General features: G+C 40.3%; 2 protein-coding genes across 2 annotated transcripts; both read right to left on the bottom strand.

Annotated features, from left to right (window-relative positions):
- Positions 1-502: 502 nt before the first annotated feature.
- On the bottom strand, positions 503-12,466 carry LOC109880111 (TRAF-type zinc finger domain-containing protein 1). Its single transcript, XM_020472357.2, has 12 exons — positions 12,169-12,466; positions 11,791-11,827; positions 11,565-11,700; positions 11,375-11,428; positions 10,828-11,269; positions 10,358-10,657; positions 10,116-10,180; positions 3,814-4,068; positions 3,412-3,550; positions 2,583-2,790; positions 1,189-1,240; positions 503-1,098 (listed from the first exon to the last, which is right to left on the bottom strand). Exons 2-12 carry the CDS (start codon positions 11,823-11,825, stop codon positions 1,060-1,062), a joined length of 1,725 nt encoding a protein of 574 aa, XP_020327946.1. The 5' UTR covers positions 11,826-11,827; positions 12,169-12,466; the 3' UTR covers positions 503-1,059.
- A 286-nt stretch (positions 12,467-12,752) lies between these two features.
- Positions 12,753-18,877, bottom strand: LOC109880102 (MOB kinase activator 1A). Its single transcript, XM_020472347.2, has 6 exons — positions 18,653-18,877; positions 17,924-18,090; positions 17,590-17,683; positions 15,295-15,428; positions 15,035-15,198; positions 12,753-14,782 (listed from the first exon to the last, which is right to left on the bottom strand). The coding sequence occupies exons 1-6, from the start codon at positions 18,664-18,666 to the stop codon at positions 14,705-14,707; spliced, it is 651 nt and encodes a 216-aa protein (XP_020327936.1). The 5' UTR covers positions 18,667-18,877; the 3' UTR covers positions 12,753-14,704.
- Between the last annotated feature and the right edge of the window lie 961 nt (positions 18,878-19,838).

The raw sequence follows: 19,838 nt of genomic DNA, 5'->3' as shown, positions 1-19,838 counted from the left end.
TCATATACAATCCATAGATCAGAGCCTAATGAATTTATTTCAACTGACTGATTTCCTTATGAACTCTAACTCAGTCAAATCTTTGAAATAGTTGCATGTTATATTATATTTTTGTTCAGTATAATTCAGATGATGTTTAACCTATTGAATGAGTGATACAGGCAACACTGAACTGAAGAAATGAATGCCAATGGTCTGCAAACTATACTTTTACAGGTGGGGAAAATAGAGGACCATTGACCAAGTACTAATTTTGAATCTCTGCAAATCTCACTCTGGTCATACTGCAGTAACCAATGTGATATGTGTAGGTTTCAAAGCATTTTAGCCTATTACAATTCTAGGATGGCTATGTGATGAATAAATACTTTGTATTGAGGACATTCTTCTACATTAAGAGTGATCAACAAGCACCTATGCATCAATACTAGGATTTATTAAAAGTATGAAGATGACAGTGTATTTTAATTAAAAAACTTATAGGTGCAGTCTGAAATACAAATAATGCTTAGATAATGTATTTATTTGTCATTGACTTTCCCTTATTCAGAGAACAGTACAATTACTTTGTGGCGCTTCAAGATGTCTTACATATACATTCTTTTTTTTTTCTTTACATAGTTTTTTCAAGAGTATATTAAGGTGTGTTTTAAATTCTATACAATTTATATTAAAAGTTTAAAACTGAAAGGATTACAATAAGAAGCTTAAAGTTATAACAAAATATTGAAATCACAAAAACGTCAGTTTGACTGTTAATACTTTTTTTTTTTTTTTTGTAAGTAGAGTGACTGATACATACCGACACACATACAGGCAATAAAGAGACTGGTCGTGTTCCAGGCCAACTATATTGGATTGAATCAACCACTGGTTGCGCACCACGTAATCTGCTGCGCAGTTGGGCATCAGTGTTAAACACCAACCTAAGCATGGTGAGACCTCGGAGGTGTCTTCAATGTTGTCAGTCAGGAACACCACTTTTAGTGTGACAGACCACAGCTCACACAAAAAGCATTTGGTGATTGCCTGGTGCTCTTTCCATCGACAGTCTCGACCTCACTCCTCGTCCTGTTCTTTGTTTTGCTTCTTAGGCACCTAAAAATGAATGTGGTCACAGAAAACATTCAAATTTACTTTAAAGATGACCCCATAGAAGCTCTCAAGAAACAAGGATTGTTTGTTTACCTTTGATGGCCCTGTATTCCTTCTTTCCCCATTATTTTCTCTTAGGGGTGGTCTGGTGGATAGAGGCAAAATATTTAATTTCATTTGGAAGCATTCTCATTAGGGACGTGCATCTCTCCTTTCATGAACGATTCGACACCTATCTAGATGCATTGACTCCAATATGATACAGGAACTATACTTTTTAGTTTGAAATGATTTGGTGCAATTCGGTTTGATTAGAGGTGGATCTGTCTGAGATTACTTCCCTAAACTGAGAGGCCCTCAGTGTGTGTAGGCACCTGGGCCGAGCCAATGGGCAAGTCTGAGCATCTACAACCCCACTATCAGATTAGGGGTGGGGTAAATGTATGCTTTTGGTCCGGTCTCCCCCCACTTTTTATCTGAGATCACCATCACCCACTGATTAACTTGTCATTTTAACAGATTGAAAATGCTGAACTAGTACTGTCAATATTTATATTTAGAAATTAGCATGGCATTTAGCCATTTAACAATGTAGTTTTGGATTTTACCCCCCTTTTGAAAGCGAATGGTTTAGACCATTTTACCACTTCAACCAATGAATGCGAAATTATTGCTGTCCTTTATGAAATTGCCATGTTCATGGAAAAATGACCAAATACACTAACTGTTTAAAGCAAAACTACCAACATTATTTATGGTGAACCTGAACAATCTAAATCAAATCTGAATGATTTAAAACCCAATCAGCAGTTGGATGTGAGTTGCATCCACTCTAGTAGGCTACACAAATCCGGTAAAACAACTTTTTACTGTGCATTCGGTAACAGTGACCCAGCAAACTACATAAGTTGTAACTAATAAAGCCGATCATTTGACATTGTGAAAGCCATTGTACAAGCATCTGAATGCTGAAGTGCCAGATATTAGAACAGGGGATAGGTCTACCTCTCGTTTACGCGAGCAGCTGTGTCTCCTGCACAATGCACACAGTTGTTATCTGACAGTCAAATGCAGAACATGCATGAAAGTTCGATAGGCTACTGAACTGAAGGCGGCATCAATTCAGTCACAACAGATAAGAGGTATTTTTGGAATAAAACAATGAGTAAAAAACATAGGTAAATAGGCAATTTGTAACATTTGAATCATTTTTCTCGAACCAATGCATGCTTAATGTGGATCGGTTTGGGCTCCCACACGTGCACTCATATATTAAACATTTGAACCAGGGAGCGATGTGTATTGGTGAATCGTTACATCCTTTAATTATCATCACTATATTATACTAAAGAAAACACTTAACACTAATTCTGTAACACAAAACATAATCCAGATATTAGGTTTCCAAACAATTTTAAATTACGTTTTTGTACCAAAACAAATTGTTTGTTAAAATTACATTATGGAAGGTATGTCATTGTTCTTACCCCACAGCTGCTGCAGAGTTGGATTTGTGGCCTTCACTGAAAAGTGAGTGGCCTCCATCTGCCTCTCTGCCATGCTGGAGTCTGTTCTTCACCTGGGGATCACAGTTTGAGATCTTCCCTGTAATGGGCAGCCCACTGTGGTCTCTCTGCCATTCGTTTGGGCTTCGCACCAGGGGCCTCTCTCTGTCCAGCCCACTCAAGGAGTCCACTTTAGATGCAAGCGAGTACACACACACAAAATTAGTCAGTTTCTCTGAATTTGATGTACAAATTATACATAGCAGAAGACTACCCTGCATCCCACTGCCGCCTTGTCTGAAGCGAAGCAGAGTTGGTCCCGAGATGGGAGACTAGATGCTGCTGGATGTGGTGTTGTAGGGCCAGTAGGAGGCACTCTTTCCTATGGTCTAAAAAAATATATCCCAATACACTATGTCAGTAATTGGTACATTACCCTGTGTAGGGTGCAGTCTTTTGGGTGGGATGTTAAACAGGTGTCCTGACTCTCTGTGGTCACTAAAGATCCCATGGCATTTATAGTAAGAGAAGGGGTATTAACGCCGGTGTCCTGGCTAAATTCCCAATCTGGCCCTCATACCATCATAGCCACCTTATCACCCCCAGCATCCAATTGACTTATTCATCTCCCACCTTTCCCCTGCAACTATTCCCCATGTCATTGCTGTAAATGAGAATGTGTTTTCAATCAACCTACCTTGTAAAATACAATTTTTATTAAATAAAACATAGGTGGATAGATGTCACCCAAGCAACATTGACTTTGTTAAAAATGATTGAGCATTGGTGAACATGGGGTTCAGTGTCTTACATTGGTGCTTGAGTCTCCTCTGCACCTCAGGGGAGTTCTGTCCACAGCTCTCTTTTGGAGGAAGAGATGGTTTCTGAAAGGACACTTTGCTGACCTTATCCACTGAGTGAACAGAGCAGGGTCGGAGGTCACACTTATCCTGTAAAAAAAGTGTCATGCTCTACTCGATTACTAGGAAATTACTATGGAGCAACATGTTAGTGCAATAACAATACTTGAGTAATTACCATGTTAATACACAGGTATAGGAACAAAGTTACCAGATTTTCTACCCGTCAAAAGGACTTTTCTCCCTCATGTATTGTGACTAAGGACTTTTCAAAATTAATGGCATACACTCTTTGATTATGATCTTCAGTTCTTACAGTACTACATCTTGCAGAGCAAATAACATAGGCCTACCTGGTGGTGAAAGACAACGGCCTCCGCCAGGGCCACGCCACAGAACTCACAGGGAATGACCACGTCCCCCTCTAGTGGACTGGCAGGTGATATGTAGGAGAGCGGGGAGACTGAAAGGGGCAAGGTGGGGAAGCTAGGGGTGTCAGGTGGTATGTGCAGAAGACCAACAGCACCCCTAGCAATCCTGTCATCATAGCGTGGAGATGAAGGACGCTTGCTGAAAGATGCAAAGGCTGAGGCTGGACTACAGCCAGTCTGAAAGACAAAAACAGCCATGAGGGGAAAAATGTATTTCTGCTCACCAGATAGATCAGGTGGCTAGCTACCTACCCTCAGGTAATTACCACATGATCCACACTATCAAATCAGCCCTCAGATAGTAATTTTCTAACGGTTCTAAACATTTACATATTGTGGCATTCCACCATAACTATCGACGTTACATAATTGTGCATTTCAAAAGGTGCGGGGGTGGGATACCAAGTAGGGTTGAGTGATATTACGATAGTATCGTCTATCGACGATGATTGACAGGCATCGTCATCGTGATGTGACGAACGATGGTTTATCCTATTTGAACTTGACTGGCAAGGGCAGCACACAAGTGACATTCTGAGTAATCTGCCTAGTCCTATTTCAATAAATAGCACATGTTATATAGGCCTACAGAACAGAGGAATATAGGCTAGACAGGGAGGAGCAAAATGTCCAGTCAGAAAATATTGTCTCTCTCTCTTGGGTGCATGGGCCTAATAACTGAAACCGAGAATTTGTTTTAGAACAGACACAATCTGTTTGAATTCAATCACTTTTTGTCAGAATAACTTGATTTTAAAACTTTGCATACGTTTACCCATAGAAAGAGTGGTCATAAAGGGACGTTTTGGACCTGAATGCCAAAACATTCATGAGATAAAAAGGTACATGGATGTCTCATGGTATGGTATGCAAAATAAGTCAACTTTGAGCACCTCTATCTCCTGCATGTTTTGGCATTCAAGCCCAAAAGGTCCTTTTCTGAGGACTTCTACAATGGGAAAATATGTATGGTAGGTTTTGTTCAAAACAAAAGGGGTGCTGTCAAAAAGTGATTGAATTCAAGTGGATTTACCCTTGTGCCTGTTTAAAAAAAAAGTAGGCTATATTCCCTTGTCTCTCCATTTGATATTAATATGACTTTGGGCTAGGCTTTCTTTGTTTTGTGCATACATGCTTTCTCTACCGATCAAACAATGAATGAATCTAACAGATATCCATCGCAAAAAGTTGTATTAATAGCCTAAAAACGTAAGGCAGTTAGGGGACTAATAATGAGAGGAAAAACAATATCAATGGCCTATAGAAAAATTAAATGATACATTTTAATCAAGTTTAAGCTTAAGACAGGAATTCTCCGTGCAGTGCAGAAAAATCCCACCAAGCGAGGTTGAAAAATCAAATGGCCAATAACCGATCCTCCTATTAGGAGTATTCAATTCATGAACAGTAGCCTATTTCCCAAATATTCTAATAGCTTAAGGTTGCCGCTTTCAAAAAGTCGAATGGCTTAGGCTACTCTCAATCACAGCTTTATGCCCATTAAAGGAGAAGTTTATCCAAAATCCAGAAACTCCCAAGTGATTCCATACATTGAAACTAGTTCAGTGGAGTTTGCTCTCTCCCCCACTCTCTCCCTATCTTTTAGGATCCTTTGGTTTTCTGTCCCCATAATTCCAGATTGGATATCTCGTTCATATCCATCGTTGATGAAGTTCTGGATACACACATACACAGCAATGCAAGGTTGGTTGTATAATTATTTACTTTTACTATTTCGAATTGCTAATAACCATCTTCTGCATCTTTATCAGAAAACAGTGATATTTGGTGCCTTCTTCCTTTGATTTCCAGTATAAAGTACAGCTAGGGACCGAATAACAGCTCTCTTTCTACCATCTTTTCCCCCACTTTGCATAACTAACTTTATCTGCGATATGCCTAATTTAAAAATCAACTTTCGCTCCAGCTCCTTCTCCCCCCCCCATTTAAAAAGAAATCTGTGACTTCAAGCTCCACATAAGGGCATATCGTGACATTTCTACGTAGCAGTGTCTCCCCATGAGGGTGCATATGAGCATTACACCGCAAACGATTTAGGTGGAAAAGTACACCTTTAGTGGCTCAAAACCGATAGCACATGACAAAAATAGCTCATTCGGCCGTACACTTTCAATAAAACGAATGTCCACATTTTGCAGATTTCTGAAACATAAAATTCACTGGCAACGGATCAGAGCAAGGTCACAAGTCCCGTTTTTGCAGCCATTTCAATACAACACTACAGGGAGAGAGAGGGCAAACTCCACTGAAATAGTTTCAATATATGAAATCCCTTTGGAGTTATTTGATTTTGGGTAAATTCTCCTTTAAGAGAAGAGGATGATGCAAAGCAATTATCCAGTTCTGAAGACCGTAGACTTTACTTCTATACAGAACATGATTTATAATAGTCCATGAGTCAAACCCACAAATGTGTGTCATCAGGCTCACTTGGGCCCACAATTTTTTTTATGTCCATAAAGTTGGAAAATGTGTGATAGCAGTGCAGCAACGGAGGTAGAGGACTAGACACTTGCTAAATACATTACAATGTCAAATTCCATTGGAATGCCAATTCGTTTTCACCTGATGTGAGCAACAAACTATTATATGTAGTTCATTAAAGTTCTTACTATGGGGCCAAAGCAGATTGGTCCGTTAATAGAATACTGAAAGTAATGTAATAAGCCAACAGGCACAACATTGGATTTTACTACACTGTAATGGAATGTAAGGTGTTTGGTATACAGTGCATTCGATAAGAATTCAGGCCCCTTCACTTTTCCCCACACTTTGTTACGTTACAGACTAATTCTAAAATTGATTCAAATCTATACAATAACCCATAATGACAAAGCAAAAACAGGCTTAGAAATGTTTGCAAATGTATTAAAAATAAAACTGAAATATTACATTTACATAAGTATTCAGACCCTTTACTCAGTACTTTGTTAAAGCACATTTGGCAGTGATTACAGCCTTGAGTCTTCTTGGGTATGACACTACAAGCGTCGCACACCTGTATTTGTGGAGTTCCTCCCATTCTTCTCTGCAGGTCATCTCAAGCTCTGTCTGGTTGGATGGGAGTGTCACTGCATAGCAATTTTCAGCTCTCTCCAGAGATGTCCGATCGGGTTCAAGTCCAGGCTGGGCCACTCAAGGACATTCAGAGACTTGTCCCAAAGCCACTCCTATGTTGTCTTGGCTGTGTGCTCAGGGTAGTTGTCCTATGGGAAGGAGAACCTTAGACCCAATCTGAGGTCTTCAGTGCTCTGGAGCAGATTTTCATCAAGGATCTCTGTACTTTGCTCCCTTCATCTTTGCCTTGATCCTGCCACTGAAAAACATCCCCACAGCATGCTACCAACACCATGCTTCACTGTAGGGATGGTATTGGCCAGGTGATGAGGGGTGCCAGGTTTCCTCCAGACGTGACGCTTGGCATTCAGGCCGAAGAGTTTAATCTTGGTTTCCTCAGACCAGAGAATCTTGTTGCTCATGGTCTGAGTGTCCTGTAGGTGCCTTTTGGCAAACCCCAAACAGGCTGTCACATGCCTTTTACTGAGTGGCTTCCGCCGGGCCACTGTATCATAAAGGTCTGATTGGTGGAGTGCTGCAGAGATGGGAGAACCTTCCAGAAGGACAACCATCTACACAGATGAACTCTGTCAGAGTGACCATCAGGTTCTTAGTCACTTCCCTGACCAAGGCCCTTCTCTCACGATTGCTCAGTTTGGCCGCGCTGCCAGGTCTAGGAAGAGTCTTGGTGGTTCCGAACTTCTTCCATTTAAGAATGATGGAGGCCACTGTTCTTGGGGACCTTCAATGCTGCAGAAATGTTTTGGTACCCATCCTCAGATCTGTGCCTCAACACCATCCTGTCTCGGAGCTCTACTAACAATTCCTTCGACCTCATGGCTTAGTTTTGGCTCTGACATCCGCTGTCAACTGTGGGACCTTATATAGACTGGTGTGCGCCTTTCCAAATCATGTCCAATCAATTGAATTTACCACAGGTGGACTCCAATCAAGTTGTAGAAACATCTCAAGGATGATCAATGGAAATAGGACGCGCCAGAGCTCAATTTTGAGTTTCACAGTAAAGGGACTGTATTTGGCATTTTTTATACATTTGCAAAAATATCTAAAAACGTGTCTTTAGTTTGTTATTAAGGGGTATTGTGTATAGATTGATTAATATTAGTTAGAATTTTTTATCCATATTAGAATAAGGCTGTAACGTAATAAAATGTGGAAAAAGTGAAGGAGTCTGAATACTTTCCAAATGCACGGTATAGTCCTCATAATGACAACAGCTACTTGGATAACATCATATGTCATTTTAATCAAATCACATCCATGACTATTCAAATGTACATATTCATTTACCATGGTTGAAGATTAAATATTGCAATTGTTGATCGTAGCATCTTCAGAAATCAGTGATTCAGACAGCTTTCTGGGAACATTAACACATTTCTGTGAATAATCTTTATATATCTGGCACACATGGTTGTGTATTCTACATCATTCTACTATGATGAGAAATGAAGGCTTGTCGTTGTTCTCTTGCTCAGTTGTGCACCAGGGCCTCCCACTCTTTCTATTCTGGCTAAAGCCTGTTTGCGCTGTTCTGTGAAGGGAGTGGTACACAGCGTTGTACAAGATCTTCAGTTTCTTGGCAATTTCTCACATGGAATAGCCTTAATTTCTCAGAACAAGAATAGACTGACGAGTTTCAGAAGAAAGTTATTTGTTTCTGGCCATTTTGAGCCTGTAAATCGAACCCACAGATGCTGATGCTCCAGATACTCAACTAGTCTTAAGAAGGCCTGTTTCATTGCTTCTTCAATCAGCACAAGTTTTCAGCTGTGCTAACATAATTGCAAAAGGGTTTCCTAATTTTCAATTAGCCTTTTTAAATTATAAACTTGGATTAGCTAACACAACGTGCCATTGGAACACAGGAGTGATGGTTGCTGATAATGGGCCTCTGCACGCCTATATAGATATTCCATTAAAAATCAGTCGTTTCCAGCTACAATTTACAACATTAACAATGTCTACACTGTATTTCTGATCAATTTGATGTTATTTTAAATAGACAAAAAAATGTTTTCTTTAAAAACAAGGACATTTCTGTGACCCCAAACTTTTGAATGGTAGTGTATCTATATAATTTCCACTTGTCAAACAAAGTTTAAAATGTATCATGGTTTGCTTTTTAAAGCCATTTCTAACAGGTAATTATGATATTTAACAGAGGTCAAAGTTCTGAAAAATGTGCCTGATGAATCTAAGCTTTACAATGACATGACTAATGTGTATAAGTGAGCAATAGCTTGTTGTATACTGACTGTTTGTCATAGGGTAAAATCCCTATGGAAAAAAACACATCTGATGGAGTGATGAAAGAAAGAGTGATAGCACAAAGAGAGCTACTATTGCTGCACTGCTATTGTCCACCTCTAGAGACATAGACGTTCAAAGAAATCCCTAAGACATCGTCGGCCCAAGTCAGCCCGACTGACACCCTGGCTCATGGACTATAACCTAACTCACTAAGGTAAGACCGCCTGTGCATTATCAGTTGACTGTCACTCTGCTCCATCATGTGCATGAGACAGACACACGCTCCACCAGAAAGGGATATTAGAAAATATTTGCCTGCACTTCACCTCTGCCAAGGCTTTCAACAACATTATCTTTCTTCCTGATTCATCCAATTGTAGCATGTGATTTCACGCTATAGCATTACTGTGGTTTCAGCTGTTTTTATTTTTGTAGAATGTATTTTTGGGGGGCAAAACGGATGCCTAGTCAGTTACACAACAATGCATTCAACTGAAATGTGTTTTCCCCATTTAACACAACCCCTCTGAATCAAAATGGAGAAATACCATCATACATCACGTTTTATAAGTACATAATCACAATAGGACAAAGGTTGACATCGCCCAATCCTAATACCAAATGCAAGACAAAATGAACGGTGACCAAGTATGAACTGTTATCAGGAGGGAAAACTAGGAAATTAGACCAGAGGGAGTGAACAAAAGAAAAACAACATCCACAGGAAGGAAATAAGGGGGGGGGGGTGGGGGGGCTGAGTTTATAACTAACTGATGCAGCCTATAATGGAGATTTATTCCCAGGTCTCGTCAGACTCAGCCGCCATTGAGTTAGCCTGACTTGTAGGCCAAGAGTCAAAAGATCCTTCTAACCTGGTGTAAAATGAGGTCCACTTCAGGAAACAGATCCTCACAGAACTCACAGGGCAACATGGTGTCTAAATAGGAGAACAAGAGCAAAGGAATAATGGGTACAGTAGAAAACACAAATTTAATCAGAAGAGGGGTGGAAACGTCAAAATGTAAAAGGCAGAGGAGGGCAACGTACTATAACAAAATAATTCTCACATGAAAACAAACTGGGACAATAAGTGGTATTTTGTATAGTATCTCACCTGTCTGGTCAAGGTCTGTATTGGTGCCTGTGGTGATATGTTGGTAGTTGTTTGGGGCAGAGATGGGAGAGATGAGGGAGCCGGTGTTGGACATTCTTCCAAGTTTGTGGTCCCAGACATCCGTCCACAAGGCCCCCTCTCCTCCCCCTAGATCCCCAGTGTCCCCATCACTCTGCAGGCTGAGGGCCAGCAGGTAGTCCAGGCTGGCAGAGTCCTCTCCCAGTGATTGGCCTGCAGGCCATGCCAATGATGCCATGCTGTAATTGTTGTTGGCCATCACTGATGCTTCCTGTTCCAGCACTGGGGAGGTGAAACCACAAAAAAAATATTCAAATTAAACAATGTTCCACTTTAATATAGGCCAGGGAAGTTTGTCAATACCAGAATATAAATTCTAATATATGTTTTTTGGAAAATGTAAAGGGACAAGAAAAGCTTGAACACTTTGTATGAGCCATTGGCTGACGTACAGTGGCTGAAGTCTGTATTCCTCGGGGCAATGTCCCCCCTTCCTCCCAGGCCCACTTGCCCCCGGGTGCTGTTGTGCACTCTGGCCTCCAGGGGCCGTGGTAGGGCCCTGCGGTCAGAAGCACTGGCGTTGTTGTTCTTGTGGCCTCCTCCCTCCTTGGCCCTCAACAGGTTACGGATGGAGTAGGCTTCAAACCAGGCTCCTGGGGACTGGGGTTCTGCTGGGCTGTGACTTGCCCGGCTGTTGTTCCTCTCTTGAGGAGGCGTAAGGCTACCACACCAGGTTGGGTGGACAGCCTGCTCCCTCAACATTACATTGCACATGCAGAATGGACAGGGCTCTGTGCGCGTACCACAATAATCCTCATGCTCCTTAGACTGAATGAAAACTAGCTCCAAGTCACAGTACTGACATGGCACCATCCGCTGATTGCAGTCAGAGCTCTGAAAAAGAGAGGTCAGATAAAAGCCACGTCTCAGTTGAATTTGTAATACATGACCATCACGTCAGGTAGATGAGGTCTCCATCCTGATACAAGTTTCACATACCTGGTGGGATTCGATATGGCTTTTCTCAACCTTTAAACCACACTTACATTTCACCTGAAATTTAAAGAAAAAGTTTGAAGCCTCCTTTGCAACAACGGTACAGCAACTTAGGGATGTCTCCCTAGCTTTGAATATGCTAACTTATGACTAGCCTAACCACCTCCCGCCCTCTCCATGTTTAGCACTGTACCTGCATATGCTCCTGCTCCTTGTGCTGCTTAAGATCTGAACGGGGCACTGGCTCTTGGCACACCTCACACAGAGCAATATTCCGGCAACAGTGAATCTCATGAGTAGTGAAATTAGCCTCTGGAATATCATGCTGACTAGAGAGTGGGAGAGAAAGAAAGAGGTTAAGAGCCCTAATGTGCATTTATCCACATTGTCCCTCAACTTCCCTGAATATTCACACTTACCAATTGGCACAGAACGTTGTGCTTTCATCTGCCATGGCTTGCATTGAAATAAGAGGGAAAGAAAAATAGGTTGAAATTGTCAATAGGCATTTGAAAAACTCTGGCGGCAAACAATCCCCCGAAAACGTATGTGGCATCAAATATCGCCTTTTATAACAAGTTGACCCACAACCCACATTATTGCTAGCTAGCAATCTGTCCAAACTAAATAGTAACGTTAGCTAGCTAGAAAACGTTCCCATTTAGCTAGTATCGTCATTTGGCTGACAATGACCAAGCGAACATTGAACGTAGCTAGCTATTGTTTCAGTTCGATTCTGGTAGTTTCGATTTACCAGATTGTACCGGTATCTATAAATGAGAAAGTCACATAGCTACCTGTGCGGAGTTCAGTCCCCTGTTTGTTTACTGTACTTGGCTAACGTAACTTTAGGTATCTCTAGACGATAGCTAAATATGGAGGGCGGCTTTAAATCCCCGTTTTGAATAGCTAAATGTCAGAGTAAACTTCTGGGGTGACAATAAAACTCTTTTGCTGCTAACTTTGTATGATTATGACCCTAGCTAGCTACTTTCCAAGCTCGTTTATGCAAGCCATTTTTAGGGTGCTAGCTAGCGAAGTGAGAGCGTTTCTTGAAAGTACTAGTGACGCACAACTCTGATTCGCTAGTCATCGAAAGACAGTTGACCAATGAGATCACCCGAGTGGAATTTTCTCAGTTGATCATTGGCACGTCCATATCCTAAATCCTTAACCCCTACCTATCTAACCTTCCTTAACCCTTATAAATGTAAACTTCAATGGGGTAACTTCCGTATAGTAGATGCGATCTTACATCAAGCAAAGTTAATATCAAGAAAAGTGTAGTTTAGTTTCCCTACTCTTTTTGATCCTTTGAGCAACCAATTAATTGTTGTGAGGCTCTCGTACACATTTAAAATACTTTCAAAACAGACACATGCAATCTCCACAAATTCTTTTTAATGTTTATCAAACTATTGTGCCATCAATACTGTAATTTCAGACACATTCTCTTTTCTAAGGCACAGTTTTGTTCACATAATGTACTGTAAATTATCTTATTTACAGCAGAGTATTGGACTCACAGTTGTAACATTCATTTCCCACAAATTAGGCTACCTCCAAAAGGTCTATAACCATCTAAATATATATAAAAAGTCTAACCCTTTTTGAATTCTTTACTCAAAGTTACATTTCATTTTACAGCAATACAAAAAAAATATTAAATTTAACTCTATGGCATTGAATATATGGGAGAAAAAGGTAGAGAAAATGAAGTAAATCTGTAAAATAAATCATATGAGATCAAAATAAAAACCAAAAGTAGGCATCTTTTCCCCCCAAAATTAAGAAAACTACACCTGATACATTCCAGAAACATATGGAGTGTGTATGGTCTTATTATTCCCAACAGCTCATTACCTATGGGGACTAAACTCCACATTCAAAATTACAATGTTGAATGCAATAAAATTGTTAAGTACACATACCGGCGGTATATTAGGTCACTTTATCCAGACAGATCAAACATATGAGCACATATTAGGAAAGATGATGAATATCACAAACATGCTGGGGTTTTGAAAAGACAAGCCAATCTCACAACTGCTTAATGTTGACTAGTAGACCATATTTCTACAAGGATGTATTTTCCAAACTGGGGGCCAAAAGAGAGAAGCAGTGTAACATGTATTTACATTTCCTAAGATTCCATTTTGGTGATCAAAATTGCATTTGTGTCAAGGTGGCACAACAAACAGCCCTGCTGCTTTAGCCCTGTGTGCCAAGATTGAACATATATAATGACTTGGGTGAATTAACATGTCACACTCAGATAAGACAAATAACAGAAAATATCAACCGAAAAAAAGTATATCCTGTACATTGACCCTTGTCATGTATCGGTGCAAGCACTATTGCTATTATTGCATTTTGCATACATGACTAAAGTAAAATTGTGTTTAATAAACAATAAAACAATGTTTGACTTGATACTGATATTAAAATTAAGTACCAGCATGTAGGACAAAGATATCCAAGGAATTTGACAGTTAAAACATCAGAGGCACATGTGTGCTGTTTGAGTGAAATGACAGAATGAGTCAAATCTAAATATTCACATTATACTACATTTCATTTTTGACATTTCATATACATTTTCAAATGTATCCTCTGATACTTTGATTGCTTTCTCTTAAAATACCATATATTATAATGTCTAAGTAGTCAAGTAAAGCATACAAATATGATCACTGATTGTTTATGAACTATGGAGGATAATCTATTTCACAAGTATATCAAGTGTCACAGCAAATATTTATTGATCAATATTCCCTGGCTTTTGCAACTTCTTTCACCCTAAGAGAAAAAAAATCTACAAATCTAAAACCGTGTCAGACACAGATCCAAAAAACTGTATCGAAGTACATTATTGACCAAATCTTCAACTGAAAACATGAGTTAAAATGTTTTTTAAAAAGCATGTAAAACTGTTTTAGAATATAGATATACTTTAAACTGACCCAAATCTTATAGGAAAGAAATGCTGGAGTCCATTTCAACTCTTTAAACATCTTGGTCCACAGTACAGGTCAGTAGGTCCCAATTATATAACTTGTTAACCAAAATTACAAAATACACCTTTTACATACTACACTCTGGTATCTTACCTTAAAGACTAGATAGAGCTCACTAACAATACAAGCTCTAAAACAAAGCGGACAGACAACTAGAGAGCAAGAAACTGGAACAGAACAAAAACATACAGGTAATGAATGGAGGGAGAAAGAAAAAGGCACAAAGTGAAAGAGTGGACAATTATTGAAACCCAGAGAGGTGGTAGGCACAGAGAGAGCGAGAGAGAGGGGAGGAAAAAGAGAGAGATAAAGGAGTTTATCTGTCCTTGGAGCCCAGCTTCTCAATGAGGTCCTGCAGGGGTGCCAGCTCACGACGATCAATGAGGTTGAACTCCTAAACAGACACACAACCAAGGTAAAAACCATATGTGACCGTGATAGGACATAAAATCAAGGTTCCTGCTATATTTACACAGGATAGTAACAATTACACCTGTTAACTGAATAATAATTGCACAATGCATCAATGGGAATATAATACTATTTACTACATCCATGGAAGCATGAAAAACCCCTGTGATCATGACAATTTCTAAACACCAATAAAAGAGAATATTTGATATTTCGAATGTATTAGCAGGGTCACCTGGACAAAGAAGATGAAGTGTTTGAAGGAGGTATTGAGGTGGGCCTCCTCCTGCAGCTGCATCACAGAGTCAAAATGCTGGTGGTAGATGTGGGCATAGACTCTGAACAGGCGCTTCAAAATGGTCTTGGCCACAGACATGAAGTTCTTAGGAAAGGGCACTCCTGGGGAGACAGAGCAGGGGAGTTATATCATTGTCTCAAAGGCTAAGGTTGTGAAGGTTTAAAATTAATCCGCACAAATGTGAATTTTCAACTAACCTATCTTGGAGGGAAAGAGTGTCTCATCATCCAGCTGATCCTGCACCCAGGTCATCAGGTAGTCTATGTACTTGGGAGCAGAGCACTTGATGGGCTTTTTGATGTTGGTGCCATCAGCCCAGTGGTATTCATACCTTGAGGGAGGTGAGATGGAATTTTAATAACATGCCATTCTGACTCCCTCTGTTTTTGGCACAATTCAACATCACTGATTGTTGGACAATGTCACACATGGCTTAATACTAGACCTGCTAAAGCAGTCATTTGGACTGCTCATGAATGAAACAAAAATATTACTCTGCCATTTAAGTAAACCCCCCCTTTATAAAGACAAAATAAGTCTATATAACACACGGTCGTTGTTAGAATCTTAATATCAAAAACAGAACCCGGAGTAATAACCAGATTGAGGAGGGCATGTAATGTTTTGCAATGGTTTCCTCCCTGTTGCCCTTCTTTTCCTGACAGTAGGGCCTGCTGCTCCCCTCCTTATCAAGAAGACAGTTGAAGTATTGTGCCCAGTTGATAATCACCCCAATAATTTATTCAAAACTAAACCTTAACTATACCAAAACTAATTTCACACATAACAGATGAAAGTTAAGTATGATGGGTGAGTTGATGAACAAGGGGAAGTGAACATGCATAGTTATGTAATCCCTAATTGTGAATTAAGAACAGGGTGGGCCATTCTATTGTGTTGATCCATTATCAATCCTAATCTCAAAATGGTATGTACCTTATATCAGCCCACCAAATCCAAGCAGTCTTCTCAGTCTACTCTGGTCTACTTGGAGTAGACAGTGAGAGCGTGAGGAATTTACAATGGCAAGAATCCCAAGACGAATGGATGCACATGCTGTGTTAGCGTCGCTACTAAATCTGAATGAAAATGACTCAGATGGCAGGGAAGAAATTAATCATGACATCTCCGATGATTATTCTTCTGAGCCTCAACCTGAACCTACACCACCAAAACCTAAGTGCAAAAAAGCCAGAATGGTACTCATTCAGTAGGTGCCCGCGCCACCACCAAATGAAAATGGTGAAACGGGAGAGAGGAAGGGACAGCACCGTTTGGATAGAACAAGCCGGTGACAATGCTACAGGCCGATTGGGAGCACAAAATGTATCTCTCTCAAAATCATTGTAATGTGGTTAATCTTAAAAACCTAAGTGAAAATAATTCAAATCTAAAAGACAAAATTCAACCAGACTACGCCCTTTGATCATGGGAAAAGGCAGCACTTGAATCATTCCCACGATGAGTGGCTAGGCACGCTATGCTATGAAACCACACACTATTGCAGAGACTTTGATGTTACGGGCCACAATTGATATGGTGAAAACGATGTGTGGCAAGACAGGCACAGAAACTCACATCAATACCTTTGTCAGATAAGACTGTTAGAGAATTTATGCTCTGACTGAACGACTCAAACTCCCCAGCTTTTGCTCTCTAAATTGACGTTAGCTGTGAGGGCAGAGGCGGCCATTCATTGATTTTTGTTCCCTATACATGTCGGGTGACTGTATTCACGAGGATATGTTGTTCTGGCTCACAATTCCCAAGCATGAAACAACATAGGGGATGTTCAGTGTTCTGCGTGGCTATATTGATGAAAAACAGATTTCATACGGGATCAAAATGGTAGTCTTTTGCACAGATGGGGCTCCATCTATGGCAGGCAGGCCTCCCGATTAGAGACCAAAAATAGAGCAGGGGAAGGAACTGAGGAAGTGCCAAAACTAGACAACACTAAACTAACGACAGTACTTAAGTGGATTCAGTTGACAGAGGAATCAGTATTCAGAAAGCACATCAGAGAAGGACAGCTGATCTAGGATCAATATCTCCTTTTATATCATAACGAATAAGTTTGCATGATTAGATCAGCACTCCTCTGAGATGCTTTGTGAATACGGGCCTCCTCCAGAAACGATTTATTTTGTACTGCACTTACATTGTAAAAACATGAAGTGAAACCAACACACTGAACCAAAGTTTAAAACTAGGGACCAAAATAAAACATGTCTATGTGGGGATAGTCTGCGCTGGGCTGACCATAGCAGTAGCTTATGGATAAATAAACATATTAAAGTGTAACATTTTCATCACTCTTCAGGCAATTTCAGAGAATACTAGAAATGAAATAGATGGCAAATGCATCAAATGTCTGTATATTACCCTGATAAAGGTTCTTTAGCTGAAACATTGGTCAAATAAATCCACAGCAAAGATAGATGAGCGTGCAGCTTCCTTTTCCATTTGAATTGTATGTCTGCCTGTATTACCTGGGGCCGGCAGACATCACAGAGCAGCTGGTCTCAGTGCAGAACTCAGTAATGGTGCCGTAGAGCATGTTGATCTGATTAAAGAAGTCCACAGCTAAAACAGAGAGAAGACCAAAGGCCCATATTATTTCATGTAAAAGTACAACTGAACAGGCAACTAAATGCCCAATGACAAAGTGCTTGATATGAAAGAGGCAATTACCACAGACTGAACAGTCAGACTCAAATCTCATCTCAGGCCACGTATAGACATTGTGCTACAGCCTATAGGCCATGAAGTCTGTCTCATTTCAATCTCCCGTGCTCTCCTCCCTCAATCACCCCTTTCACTCACTATTAACAGCAATCCACTCATTGAGATCTTCCCCCTCTGGCAGCATCACAGCCTGTCTCAGGTTCCCACTCCCCAGTGTTGCCTCCGCATGCTTCAACAACTCATACTGGTGGGAGCCCTCTGGGATGTTCTTCTTCGGCTTGAAGGTTTTAGAGGAACGACTGCCACTGGATGAAGGGATGAGGGGGAGATATAGTAATATCAACAGTGATATTCTAAGTTGTGGCTACTGTGATGAATAGATGGTAGCGATGTGCTCACTACTCAAGATATGAAATCATACTGTGTGAACCTTCCTGTTTCACACTTTCCTCTGATTAGCTGACTGTAACAAAACAGGAAGGCACCCAGGCTATCTATAATTGCTTGCCACTGACTTGTGTACTAGTTACCTACATGGTAAAAAAAATATATATATATTAGTTCCCCTGATATGGGACACATAGCTAGCTAGATAACAATTTTGTTGTTATTTAGCTAATGTTTTCAACCCAGCTAGGAACGTTACGTCAGTGGCTAGTCAGTCACAAGCTAGCTACCGTTAACTAAAATGATAAATAGTTTCAACAAATATTCTGATAATCTGTGGTTACAGCATTTCTAGCTAGTCTTAGTCTGAATCGTAAATTATGCAAATATAGCTAACAGCATAGCTGGCTAATTAGCGAACTAGCAACGAGCACAACCCAACAAAGCTAACGCGTTAACTAGCTAGCAAACGTTACTTACAATAGGAAGCTCATCGTTGAAAAATCCGTGTGCAGACCAACGAATATCGTAGATATAAGCAAAACTGTCGTTTCCAAGGTTTCTCTGCTTTTTGGTGAAAATATAGTGATTCTAGATTCCACTGCCCTGGTGAAAATTCTCCGAAGTTTGCAAACCTCTTACTTGTCAGTGTGTTGTCGTCGTGCAAGATGTACGGAAAAGAAAGAAAAATTGTACGTAACTACGTAGATAGCGCAACATTTTCTCTCGCGAGAATCTTCCTCGGAATGTTGACGCCAGAGCCGTAAACAGGCAACTGCCAAAATAATGGAAGCACTTGAGTCAATTATAGATATAAAGTGTATTGAAAGCAAATGCTTCCACACAGGTGTGGTTCCTAAGTTAATGTATATGTATATATATATATATTTGTTCATGTATAAAAATACTGGACAGGCCATTATTTTGGCTACCACTGCTATACCTCCATAGGATGACAATGAACACATCCACAGAGAAAGAGTGGTCACTGAATGTGTTGATGAGCATGAAAATGATTTAAACCATATGCCATGGCATCTCATTCACCAGATCTCAACCCAATTGAAGACTTATGGGCAGGGCCAGTCCTATCCTTTGCGGACCCTAAGCGAGATTTGATTGTGGGCCGCCCCACATCATGCGCAAAACATTTTAGTGGTCCCCCTCTTGACAGCTGAGAGAACATTTACAGTTTTAAAGTTAATTTCATGCAATTCTACTCATTTCACAATGGGGCGGAGAGAAGTTTAGCAATTTTATAACTAATTTCATGCAAATCTGCTCATTTTGCGTGCAACGCCAGGGTTGTGGGTTCGATTACCACGGGGGACCAGTACAGGTGCAGGTCCTGTGTGGCTGAGTTGGTAGAGCATGGCACTTGCAACACCAACATTGTGGGTTTGATTTCCACCCGGGGCCAGTATGAAAATGTATGCACTTGATAAGAGCATCTGCTAAATGACGTAAATGTAAAATGTAACTCAATATTAGGAAGATGTTCCTAATGTTTGGTATATTTAGTTTATATGGCTCTGGTTGACATGCATGATGTCACCCTCATCTGGACTCAAAACACAAATAAATTCTGTAGTCTGAATCAATTTTATTCACCAAGTACATTTACATATACTCAGAGTTTTACTTGGTGATGTGGTGCTGCTAGTGA

The sequence above is a fragment of the Oncorhynchus kisutch genome, linkage group LG3, assembly GCF_002021735.2.
Source record: "Oncorhynchus kisutch isolate 150728-3 linkage group LG3, Okis_V2, whole genome shotgun sequence".
NCBI classification, from domain to species: Eukaryota; Metazoa; Chordata; class Actinopteri; order Salmoniformes; family Salmonidae; genus Oncorhynchus; species Oncorhynchus kisutch.
The sequence above is the reverse complement of the archived record's forward strand: the minus strand, read 5'-3'. Positions and strand labels throughout refer to the sequence as shown.

Bases quoted from the DNA above. Each gene is read 5' to 3' on its own strand.
- LOC109880111 (XM_020472357.2), bottom strand. From the start codon at position 11,825: ATGGCAGATGAAAGCACAACGTTCTGTGCCAATTG. The intron at 10,181-10,357 runs GTGAGATACTAT...TCTCCTATTTAG, and splicing joins TACAGACCTTGACCAGACAG to ACACCATGTTGCCCTGTGAG. The intron at 1,099-1,188 runs GTAAACAAACAA...ATTCATTTTTAG, and splicing joins GGAATACAGGGCCATCAAAG to GTGCCTAAGAAGCAAAACAA.
- LOC109880102 (XM_020472347.2), bottom strand. The intron at 17,684-17,923 runs GTGAGTGAAAGG...TCTCTGTTTTAG, and splicing joins TGAGTGGATTGCTGTTAATA to CTGTGGACTTCTTTAATCAG. The intron at 15,429-17,589 runs GTAATACAGGCA...ACCTCCCTCAAG, and splicing joins GTGATGTCTGCCGGCCCCAG to GTATGAATACCACTGGGCTG.